The sequence below is a fragment of the Sinocyclocheilus anshuiensis genome, unplaced genomic scaffold, assembly GCF_001515605.1.
Source record: "Sinocyclocheilus anshuiensis isolate Anshui unplaced genomic scaffold, SAMN03320099.WGS_v1.1 scaffold1166, whole genome shotgun sequence".
NCBI lineage: Eukaryota > Metazoa > Chordata > Actinopteri > Cypriniformes > Cyprinidae > Sinocyclocheilus > Sinocyclocheilus anshuiensis.
In genome coordinates this window covers 299267-311979 of record NW_015536532.1, presented here as the reverse complement: position 1 = coordinate 311979, position 12713 = coordinate 299267, and the positions used below count along the sequence as shown (strand labels likewise).

The 12713-nt window shown below is 34.6% G+C and overlaps 2 protein-coding genes and 1 long non-coding RNA gene across 4 annotated transcripts in view; 1 reads left to right on the top strand and 2 right to left on the bottom strand.

Moving 5' to 3' along the window:
• LOC107695026 (ABI gene family member 3-like) overlaps window positions 1-771 on the top strand; it is a 15062-nt gene extending 14291 nt beyond the window's left edge. For both annotated transcript variants that reach the window (XM_016494820.1, XM_016494806.1), the window contains one exon: window positions 1-771. This exon is cut by the window's left edge and continues 75 nt beyond it. In XM_016494820.1, the coding sequence (XP_016350306.1) occupies window positions 1-44 (44 nt within the window). In that variant the 3' untranslated portion in view covers window positions 45-771.
• Window positions 772-4958: 4187 nt separating this feature from the next.
• Window positions 4959-8640, bottom strand: LOC107695059 (uncharacterized). The gene is made up of 3 exons (XR_001634953.1): window positions 8579-8640; window positions 5487-5574; window positions 4959-5035 (listed from the first exon to the last, which is right to left on the bottom strand). It is a non-coding gene; the product is annotated as an uncharacterized LOC107695059 (long non-coding RNA).
• Window positions 8641-11134: 2494 nt separating this feature from the next.
• The window catches only part of LOC107695131 (MAGUK p55 subfamily member 2-like), an 18283-nt gene continuing 16704 nt past the window's right edge, over window positions 11135-12713 (bottom strand). Inside the window, exon 13 of the mRNA XM_016494947.1 lies at window positions 11135-11497. Within this exon, the coding sequence (XP_016350433.1) occupies window positions 11321-11497 (177 nt within the window). The 3' untranslated portion in view covers window positions 11135-11320. The remainder of the gene's footprint in view (window positions 11498-12713) is intronic.

Sequence of the window (12713 nt, the reverse complement as noted above, 5' to 3'; positions counted from 1 at the left end):
CAGGAATGAGGATGGCTGGTGTGAGGGCGTTCTCAATGGAGTAAATGGATATTTTCCTGGCAACTATGTGGAGTCCACCGCTTAACTGGCCATAAGAAGCCAGAATGTCAGTGAATGAATTACTGAGACCGAAGGCACCTTGAATTTCTATTTCTAAAGTAAAACAGTGAAATCAGCTGTATGATTGAAACCACGGAAATGTTTTTATGCTATGTTGACCTTTTAAAACATTTAAAATGGAATTAACATGCTGACTGTTTCCAGCAGAGATGAGTTTGTATTTTAAAGTTTACTTTGGTCTTAAATAATGATGATCATAATTGATCTCTCAGGACTTTTTAAGTTATAATTGTAATGTACAACATATTAAGAAACTTTAGTTGTATTTGAAAAATTCACAAAGTCGTGTTAAATAGTGGATGTTTAGTGGTTAATTCTGTAAACATATTTTCATGGTTTGTTTGAATAGGCAATTGTGCAAAGTAAATAAAGAAGTAATATATAATAATAGATATGTGTAATATATTATAATGCACTTTCCTAATTAACAACCTTTATTACTTATGATAAATTACATTTAATTGGTAACATGTTCTTTATTCCCTTGCAAATATAGTATTTTCCCAAACATTTTATGTTATTTAGTGAAATAAATGTTAATGTACACCACATTGGCCCAATTCAGTCACAATTTCAATGTTTTATGATACCAACTTAGCATTTACAGTCCATCGGATCAATAAACTGTTGACGGTAATGTCTGGGAATGAAGTTGCATTTGTTTTATGTCATTTCTAACCATCCACTCTCTTTTCACTTTATTTATAAGATCATTTGACCTCTTCATTTTACATTTATGCATTTAGCAAACACTTTTATCCAAAGCGATTTACAAAAGATAAAACAAAAGCAGTTTGTCAAGGAACCAACAAAATTCATAATATACAATGGCAGGTTTATTTGACAACTAGATTAGAGTTCATTCATGGGGTTACTGGCTCATCAGCACCATTCTTAAACTTAAGTGTGTTTCTCTTTATTTCACATAAATGAAAGGGAAAATTCTGGGCAGATATAATTATGTATTTGGAGTGAGCACAGCTGTTTTGAACACTGAGGTACTGGAGTCACTACCAGGCATCTTAACTAGATTAAATAGTAGGGATGCACGATATATCGGCCACCATATCGGTTTCGGCCGATAAATGCTCATTTTTTCTGTTATCGGTATCGGCCCGATAAGAAAATTTGGCCGATATCTTAAAGCCGATAAATAATGCATTATTTCCTTCAGAGACACTTGACATGAGATGACTTGTTTGCATTATTTATGCATTATTTTATTTATTTGTAAGACTTTTTATGATGAAATTTGGTAATAGGAGAGTAACATTATTTTAACAACGTACACTGTTCAAACTAGGCTGCTTATGTTGAAGTGTTTGGGATGTGGCTTTTAATGATGAGACCTTTTTTATAATCGGGCTCTCAAAAAGTATATAAAAATTTGGATATAGATTTATCGGGCAACATATCGGTTATCGGCTTTCAAATAAAAAACAAATGATCGGTTATCGGTATCGGCCAAAATGTTCATATCGGTGCATCCCTATTAAATAGTAAGACTTTCTTGATCAGCTGTCTTTGCCAGAAAGATCATATTGATCCACCAGCTGTACCAAAACCAAACCAACACAAACCAGCCTGGACTTTGTAAGGAAGCTTTCACTTTTATCAGGGAGAGGCAGTATAATGATATAGGCAATATAATGCCTGTTCTTTAATGGTAAGGTAATTTAGGTAAATAAAAGACAAATAATGAAGCACACTGTTGATGGTGTACTCTTTTAGAAAAAAAAAGGTACTAAAAAACAAAACGGTCACTGGGTATGGTACCTTTTTAAGTGCTGCAAAAACAAAATGTCCATACAGGAAACACCTGTTATATAGGTACTGTGTCTTTAAACACCAGACAGTCACCATAAAAGTGTTCAAACTTCACTATCAGCACTTTAAACCCTCCCTCAGATAAGACTCAGTCTCAAATCAGAGCAGTGCATTCAACATCTACTTTATTGCCGTAATCACCTGTGTTCTCTGAGGTAAGACTTCTATTTGTTTTTCAGAGATGTGCTTGAAAACTTGCTGGGTATAAGAAGTAATAATTTTACTAACTACATAAAATGTGTATGATGTTCACCTATGCTAGTAGAATATCACTGACATGTGACTGGGCTTGTATAAATATACTGATCTGTAGGCTTTTTAATAATGTTCAAGGCAGTTTTTCGACAGCTTCAGTGTTTGTATATTAGCAAGCGTTTTGTGACTGTGATTCCTTTGTTGGCTGGAAAGGACAGGTGAGGTCTAAAACACTGCTGGCAGTAAGTGAAAATGGGAGAAATCAACATGGCAGCTGTTGTTTTATGGTGTCAATTGAAGTGTTTCTTGATGGGTGTTGAAGGGGTGCTGCTCTAACATATAGGCCTGCCCTACAGCAAGGCGTTCACAAAACTTTACAGGGCCTGGGACAAAATTTTTAGTCCACTTGGGCCCAATGAGTAAGCTATCCCATATAGATGACATTGGTGGCCCTCAGCAACAGCCTTGACTTATAGTAAAAGACCAGTTATGAATGGAAAAGCTTGTTCTTTACTTTAGAAAATGTATCTGACCTCCAAAGAGTTTGAAACATATTTCAATACTCAATATTTCAATACTCTTTTATATTTTGCTTTATAACTGTGGGTTGTTATCATTTATCTGTCCTCAATACAGAATTGGGACATTTCCGGTTAGCGTCACTGTCTTGACTCATTAGGTTACAAAAGTTTATTATGGGGGTTAAATATTCACACATTGATTTTCAAAGGTCTATGAATTGCAAAATTCTTTATTTACTTACCATTTACTTATTAAATGATATACAAGCCTTGTGGAATTCCAGATTTCTAAGAGAAACGAATAAAATGAGGGTTTTTGCAAAAAAAGATGCATTTCAACAAAGTACTGTACAATATAAATTTGCCTCTTAAATGGTTGAGGTATGAAAGGCTATTATATTTGATAGTTATATCAAGCCCTTGCCTGTCCAGTCCACAATGAATTCAATATTATATGTATATTAATGATTATATACAAATTAAATGTCATCATCCAAATATAATTTGTTTATTTCCTAACAGTTGCTTCTGAATTGTGAATTTCTTCATTGCCATGGAGAGGAGTGATGATTCATTTTTAGTATTTAAGTATGTATACCGACTTTCAATACTCTTTTATAAAACTGAACACACATAAGATCTGTTCCAAAACCATACAAATGTATGTTATTTTGTGTGTGTGTGTATATATATATATATATATATATATATACAGTATATATATATACGCACAATAATGTACAATTAGTATACTATATATTGTGACTTTTAAATTATAAGTAGCCCATGTAAATAATGCATTATTTAATTTGGTGGTAGATGTTTAATAAGAAATCAATTAATTACATCAATGAAACAAATATTTCATATTAAATCAATAATAAATCAATAAATGGACAGAAAGAGAGAAACACTTGGCAATATGACTGTATGCAATTATATAACCTTTGCTCCAAATCACAGGAGCACACATGCTCACACTCATGCTGTATCTTAACACAGCTCAATCGATGTTGTTTCAGGATCTTCGTACCTATCGTAACCTTTGTTTTTTTGTCGATCTGCTGTGCTGGCTGCTGTAAAGTATTCCAGCGAGTTCGTAAGGAGCGCGTGGAGCATGTGCAGACTCAAGTTCGAGCCGTGGATCAACCGTCTGTCTACGTCATTCCCATCTCTCTGTCTGAAGATGAGCTGCACAGACCACCGCGCTACAGCACTGTACAGTTCTACGAGCCGCCCCCTGCTTATCACGAGGTAACCCTGAAGATATTGTGGAAAACACTGTAAAACAATTCAGTGGCTTTGTAAATACATGAATAACTTAAAGAAATAGTTCACCCAAAAATGAAAAGTCTGTCATCATTTACTCAAGTTGTTCCAAACCTGTATTGAGTATCGTTCTTCTGTTGAACAGAAATATATATATATATCTGACTGAATTTTATAGTATGAAAAAAATCTATGAAAGGCAATGTGCATCAGAAACTGTTTGGTCTTCAAAATATCTTATTTTGTGTTCAATGGAAGAAAGAAACTCGTACAGGTTTGGAACAACTTGAGGGCGAGTAAATGATGACAGAATTTTCTTTTTTTTTTTTGGTGAACCTTAGTGTCCTAGATTGTTTGAGTTGGAAATACCAAATACCAATGTCTAAAAATCGAACAGAAAAGAAATTAGTATTTGACTAACTACATATATATATATATATATATATATATACTTTTTTAAGATAAACTTCATATTTTTGTTAAATTCAATCAATATATTATGTAATCAAAATAGCCTACCGACCAGTTAGACAATTATTACTTATTTCAATATTTTTTGCCTTTAACAACAACTTATAAAATATATGTGTGCTATTGCTTGCTAATAATCATAGCTGCATTTTTAATGTATTCAAATTAATATATACAGTATATAGTCTTTGCTCTAATGTTTGAGTCAAATGAACTTTTTGGGTCTTATAGTGCACTTAGTTGTATTTGTCACGGTACCAAAAGTAGTTATTCTTTACTACTTTTATTCAATTTTCATTTATTCAATTCATAAGGTATATGGATTCATTGATTTCACAGCTTTAAAGTGTACTCCGTATTTTAAAGTGTATAATGTTTCACCAAAAAAAAAAAAAAAACATCAAGCACACCAGTACATTAAGTTCAAGTTGTCAACACCATCATTTAAAATATCTTGTCCTGAAATGTTTAAATGAGCTCTTTGTCCTCACTGGTAATGATGATTAATTCCTGCTTCTGCAGTTGAATCTGAAGCCCGAGGCCTTTCCTGTGGAACCCCCTCCTGCATATTCAGAATCTGTCTCTCCTTCACCCTCACATTCATGATCATAAGCGCATCTCAAGCACTTGGACTGGTTAAAGGAAAAATAAGAAGCAACGTCATATTCTCATGACTTTTCCAAGTACTACTCATGCTACCTATGCAAAGGTTTAAATGGTGAGAAAGATAATGTCACAGTTATAATAATCTGTGACTCTGTTGGGATTTTGAACATGTCCTACAGGCTCACAAAGACAGTTTTGCACAATGAGCAGCAGAACTTGGTTAAAGGTTTAAAAGTATATATGTTTTGTGAATATTTATCAATTTTGTACATGCTATAGCTAAACTTTTTTTGTTAACTTTGTGAAAATGTGTTCATTTATAAGAAATGTTGTAAATGGTTGACCTGTTGAAACTGTATGATTAAAATAATGTTGTATAAACACTGGCTCTTAATAATATCCTCAATATATACCTGAGAATATGTTAATGTTATCGAGAGATAAGAAACGATGTGTAGTATAAGCCATCTTTCTTACTGTCACTCTTCATAGTCAACATGCCTCCTGAGCTGCACCCTCAGGAACCAAAGACCAGAGCATTACCACTGCCACTGCCCTCATGGTCCTACACAGACATAAGCCAATGCATTTATTATAACTCATAAAATATGAACCATATAGTTAAAACAACACCTTTGGAGAATTCACAGCTTTGGCTATTTATGAAGGTGCATTGACAGTTAAATACACACACAGTCACATAAGTGCAATTTTGTTAGTAAACAGAATATGTAAAATCAAAAGATAAAAATAAATACATATATATATATATACAAAATAAAATAGAAAAATGCAACATAAAAGCATAGTTTTTCTATCTACCTCTTCAAACACTTTAATGTCAGCAAAGGTTATATAATTGCATACAGTCATATTGCCAAGTGTTTCTCTCTTTCTGTCCATTTATTGATTTATTATTGACTTAATATTAAATATTTGTTTCATTGATGTAATTAATTGATTTCTTATTAAACATCTACCACCAAATTAAATAATGCCAATTCATTATTTACATGGGCTACTTACAATTTAGAAATAATATTTTATAACTTAAGAAAATATAGGATGATGATAATCAAACTGCATCATTTCAGAACATTTCAGTTTGTGGCATGTTTTATATTATATGCAAATCCAAGAGGCTTGAGAGTTCTAGATTAGAAAACATGCTTAAATAATCAATTTTTACTATCATCCTCATTTCTAATGCCACGTAATCTATAGAAGTGTAAAAGCTTTTACTGTGCCCGTGTTGTAAGTGCAATGGAATTATGGTTGCATTGGAATGTTTATTGGTACAAAGGTCTACATTAGTACTGTACCTGTGCATCACGACTTACGTAGACTATTGTAGACATCACGTCTTAACTCGGTGGAAAAAAAAAACATAAAACACGCCCATGTCATCATATCTTCACATGACTAAAATATTCTCAGAAATGACACCAATGATCTGCCGTCATCCACTTCTACTATATGACCAATAGAAGCATAAAAAGGTAGCTATTTCCTGTTTGCTTGTGGTTTACTGGATAAAACATGTTTTTGAAATATGAAAATTGAATAAAGTATTGAATATACAAATGGAAGACTGTGGGTCCAGTGAGGTAACTTCATGCATGGCCTCTCACTGTTTTCTCAGAGATACTGGGTCAATAAAAGTAAATGGCTGAAAATATATGAAGTGCAAGGTCAACTTGGCCTGCTGCAGAGAATGACTTGCTTTCAGGCTATAAATTATCTTCTCTTAATGAACAGTTTGGCCATTTTAAACATTTCTGCTTTCATACAGTATCTGCATTTCTACAGGTTATCTAAGAAGTTGCCTCTTTACCAGAATACATCCTGTTTTCACCTCCACACGTGTGGGAAGATAAATCAGGTTAGTGAGGGGAGTGGCAATAAGGAGTTGCATAAATAAATACACATATTTTTTGCATAAGTGAGTTCAAGGAAGAAGATTTTTTTTATAGACTATACAGGTTAAGGATTAGTTCACCCAAAAATGAAAATTCTGTCATCAGTTACCCGCTCTCATTTCATGCCAAATCTGTATGTGACTTTGTTCTCTTGAGCACAAAAGAAGGTATTTCGAAGAATGTTGGCTGATGGTAGCCACTGACTTCCATAGTATGGGGGGAGGGGGTGGAGTAAACACTAGGAAGTCAGCACTACTGTCAATTTGGTTATCAACATTCTTCAAAATATTTGCTTTTGAGCTCAAGAGAAGAAAGAAACACACAGGTTTGGAATGACATGAGAGAAGTTTAATTTTTGGATAAACTATCCTGTAACATACTGTGGAGCCGTGAGAGGATTTAGAGCTAGTTTTATAATAATAATTATTATTATTATTTTAATGAAACGCACATAACATGCAAATAGTTTGTCATGGTAGGCCTATCTGATTGGCCAAGAAACACCTGTTAATCACTGTGCATGCGTTCCATAGATTGTTTGACTGAAAACTTGTGTCCTTAATATTTGTTAATATTTAGTTAGCATTTTATAAAATACACTCGGGGTTATGCTGTATTATTATATTCATGGTTAAAGAAGTTGCAGCTACTGTAGTGAGACGTACAAGTACTGTATTCACAGTATACCGTGGTCTCTCGTAACTTATGCTTAAAGGGTTAGTTCACCCAAAATGAAAATTCTGTCATTAATTACTCAGCCTCATGTCGTTCCAAACCCGTAAGACCTTCGTTCATCTTCAGAACACAAATTCAGATATTTTTGATGGAATCTGAGAGCTCTCAGACCCTCCCATAGACAGCTACGACATTACCACAATTAAGGCGTAATGAGAGTTGTTTACGTTCAGTAGACAGCGTGCGCATGCTGAACGTAAACAGCGCTCATTACGTTGATTACGTTCTGGAGTACTCTCCAAAATAGCGGAAAACGGTAATTCGAGGAGAAGAATTATTCAATAAATTACGATATTATTGTTTTCTTTGCGCACAAAAAGTATTCTCATAGCTTCGTCAAATATACGGTTGAACCCCTGATGTCACATGGATTATTTTAAGATGTCCTTCTGTGCATTGATCGTAGTAATATCCTTGCTGTCTATGGAGGGTTTTTGAGCTCTGGGATTCCATCAAAAATATCTTAATTTGTGTTCCGAAGATGAACGAAGGTTTTACGGGTTTGGAACAACATGAGGGTGAGATAATTAATGACAGAATTTTCATTTTTGGGTGAACTATCCCTTTAAATCAAATGGAAAACCAAGCCATTCCCTCCAAATAATCAAACTTTTAATAAAGACTCATTTATAGTCTCTAACCCAGTGATGGGCAAACTTGGCCCTTCCAGGCCACTTTCCTGCAGAGATTTGGTCCAACCCTGATAAAACTCACCTGCCTGTAGCTTTCTAGTAGTCTTGAAGACAATGATTAGCTGGTTCAGGTGTGTTTGATTAGGGTTGGAGCTAACCTCTGAAGGAAAGTGACCTGGAAGGGCCAAGTTTGCCCACCCCTGGTCTAAACAATACATTTTTATCAATACCGCAACTTGGTTTGTAGACAGAATAATGATATTTAATTTAACAATTCATGTACCTCGATGTTGGTCGGATTTCGGATGAACATCATCGTGTTGCTCTGCCACACACTTATTGGCATACATACAGCATCTGAAGTGAATGTATTTGTGGGACACACTCTGCCCTCTGCTGGTGAACACGGTTAAATAATATTCTCAGGATAAAGTAGGGCTGGACGACGCGACTGTGAACAAACAATTATGTGAGCTGATCTGAATTTAAAATGATAAATCGGTTCATATCTTTATGTTTCCCTTTCGCAGACAGAAAAACACAATATATCATAGGACAACATTAGTTAATTTCACGTTTACTTTTAAATATAATTCTGAAATTTCTTATTCAGAAATCTTAAAAATTACAGATTTATATGGATGCTACTTTAGTTACATTCATATTTAACAAAATGATCAACCAGTGACAGAAGCTCTTAAAGCCAGTGTGTCCAAAACTACAGGCACTTGCCACACAAATGCCACAGGGCCATGCTAACTGAAGACAAAACAACCTAGTCCTTGACTAGGTCACATTTAGATTGTAAATAAATGACTGTCTCTGTAATCTGCTGAAGATGTTTATCCCATTCATTGAGAATGAAGTCTAGTTCTTGTCTGTGTGGAATCAGTGTCAATCTGGACAGTAAAGTTAATTCATTAGCAACACAGATATTGAAGTTAAAAGGTGTATAAAATGATGTCCGTATTTTTTTTCTGACTTTGATTGTTAAATCCATTTAATTAATGATTCATTTATTAACACATTATTTCCCCAAACATTTTATTTCAGAAATCAGGCAATTTACAGATTGTTCTTTTAATCATTCATTGATTTTGCACATGAAACATGACTACTATATACAGTATCTGCCTCTAGCTTATTCCATTATAAGTGTAATATCAATATCAAAACTTAAATCCTAACACCTCACACACAGATATAAATGATAAAAAAACAAATAAATAAACAATAGCTGCCAATATTCAAGCCAAATATCATTGGCATGAATGATAATCAGTGAAAATAAATTTAAGAATATTGAAGAATGATCATTCGTAATAAAAAAGTAGAGAGAGTTTGTCTGTAAGAAAAAGAGATATTTTCATCCAATAAGCATATACAGCATTAGAATAAATTGCTGCGAATAAGAGCAGATACACAGATTACATGCAGTCACAACATTTTACACTGACAGCGTGTACATAGATATTTATATAAAGGTCTTAATGCCATGCTCTATCACTGTTCTTCCCTTCAATTCACAGGTTCTTGTCCAATTTAAGTGTAAAAATGAGGTTTAGTTCAAATCAATAAATAAATATGTATATTGTTTCTATGTATATTGTATATCTGAAGTCAATGATATGCTGCATTCAGTGACCTTCTGCACAGTATATTGTGTGCAAATATTATCTGCCCGCTGTTTCTGTTACTCAGTGTGCTTTCAGTCTGTATATGATCACATTTCCATATATACCTGTGCTAAATTCAGAAAAAATAGTGCTGTAATGTGGATGTATATGAAAAAAAAACAAACTGTACAAAAGTCATGTGCCTGATACAACAACAGGAGCTGAGCAAAATAGAGCCTTATAATAAAAATATAATTCAGAGATGAAACACTGTCCGATCATCTACCTCCTATGCTAACAGAATTTATGTAGGCCTGTACTAAACTGTGGATTTGAAATTTAAATCATTTTTTTTAAATGTAACTTGTTAAATATACGTGAGAAGCAAATCTGCATAAGATTTGTTTTTAGAGAATACATACTATCATTCAAAATTTGGGATCGATTCAGATTTTTTTTTTTATTTTTTTTTTTTTAGTTTCTTATGCATATCAAGGCTGCATTTATTTGATAAACAATACAGCAAAGCAGTAGCAGTTGTGTAATATTATTACAATTGAATATGTTTTTAAGTTTTTATTTTAAAATGTCATTTATTCCTGTGATATTAAAGCTGAATTTTCACCATTATTACGCCAGTCTTCAGTGTCACAAGATCCTTCTGAAATCATTCTAATATGCTGCTCAAGAAACTTATCTTATTATCAGTTTTTGTGGAAATCGTGATACATTTTTTTGGGTTTAGAAAGTTCAAAAGTACTGCTTTTATTTTAATAGAAATATTTTGTAACATATAAATGTCTTTACTGTCACTTTTAATAAATTATTCAAGTATTAATTTATTAAAATATTACTGACCCCAAACTTTTGAACAGTAGTTCAAGTTTGATCTTTTTTGTTTGTTTGTTTTAACCCAATAAATCTAACAACCTTTTGAAAAGGTTACATTTAAACAAACAACAACAACAACAAAAAAACTATTTATCAATTATAAATTCAAGATATATTCTGCAAAATATAGTCTTGTCTTACAGGTTTGCTTCTGAAATAAATGTATCTTTTTCTTTGAGAGACTACTCTTTTTAACTCAATTGTTAAAAGATGTTCAGATATTTTGTGTAAAATTAAAGAAAAAATTCTCAAATTTCAAAAAACATCTGAACTGAAACTTGAATGTTTACTGTAAACAAAAATATGAGACTGTAGTTAAATTCTGACACGAGTTATCTATAACCTTATCAGTATGTTGCTGTTTTTGTAAAGGGTAGATGCTGATTTCACACACTCACACACGCACTCATATAAGCTCTCTGATCAGTGTACACCCTTGGCACGAGGTTGATGATTTAAACCAGTTAACACTGGTATAAAGTGTCACATGAATCATCCACTAGTTGCTGTACTGAGCTCTAAAACACCCACCCAACCGGAACCCACTGCTGAGCTCCCTTTAACTTCTCTAAGGAGGATTTGAGGTTCCTGTATGCTTGTTCCAAATCGTCGTTTACTATGGTGAGGTCGAAGTAGTGTCCGTACACTCTCTGAATCTTGCCGCTCTCATCCACCGTCCTATTCAGCTCTGCGTCCTGTTGAGAAGAGACAGATGAAGATTTTTAGGATGGGCAAAACTTGAGTTTCAAGAGAACCATGTTTAGTATACAGCTACTAAGTGGGACTTAAAGGGATAGATCACGCAATGAAAATTACCCCATGATTTACTCACCCTCAAGCCATCCCTAGGTATATATGACTTTCTTCTTTCCGATGAATACAATCTGAGTTATATTAAAAAATGTCCTGGCACTTCCAAGCTTTATAATGGAAGTGAATGGGTGTTGAAATTTTGAAGTCCAATAAAGTCTGTGTCAGGGTTCTGTCACTTCGGTCTAGTGTTATTCATGGTTTTGTGACAGAGCCCTGACACTCCCGCCATGTCTTGTTTTCATGTGAGCGCACGGCTTCGAGAGTGCTCGAGCCGTGCACTCTCGTCTGCGTGTCCTGTTTCACGTTGGAGTGTGGTGTTCGGATCCCGGCACTCATGTCTTGTTGAGTTTCGGTTTCGTGTCGGGGTCCGGACACTTGTGCTCCATGTTCTTTCTTGTTGTGGGAGCGTGCGGTCTCGAGTTCGCTCGGCCGTGCACTCTTCTGTCCACGTGTGTTGTGTTTTGTGTTGCACATGGTTTGTGTTCGGCCGCGTGCTTTTCTTGTTGTCTTGTGGTGTTGTTGCACGCAGCTCATGTTATCAGCTGTGTGCTTTTCATGTCCTGTTTTGTCTTGTGCTGTGTAGCACGCAGCTTGGTTTTCGCTGGCTGCATGCTGTCTTGTCTTGTGTGAACACGCGGCTTATGAGTTTTCTCATTAGCTGCGTGTTCGTGTCTTGTTTCGTTCAAGCACATGGCTTGTGATTGTTTTGCTGGCCATGTGCTTGTGTTTGTTTTCTGTGAGCACATGGCTTTTGTCTTGGTTTCCTGTGTGCCATGTGCTCTCATGTCAATTGTTTTGACCCCACCCATCTTGTTAAATGATTATTGGTTAATTTGCCCCACATGTGTTCCCTCGTTACCCTCCTCATTTGCTCTCTATTTATTCTCCTTGTGTTTGCAGTCCCGTGCCAGTTCGTCATCGTATCAAGATCTAATGTATCTTGTCGCGTAATGTCCTGTCCTGATCCTGCCTTGCCAGCCTGTTTTTCCCCCATGGGGTAGCTTTTGTTGTTTGTTTTGTTTTATTTTTCTATTAAAAGCCCTAATTCCTCCTGCAATTGAGTCCTCGCCTCATCCCTCTACCCAAACCTTGACACGC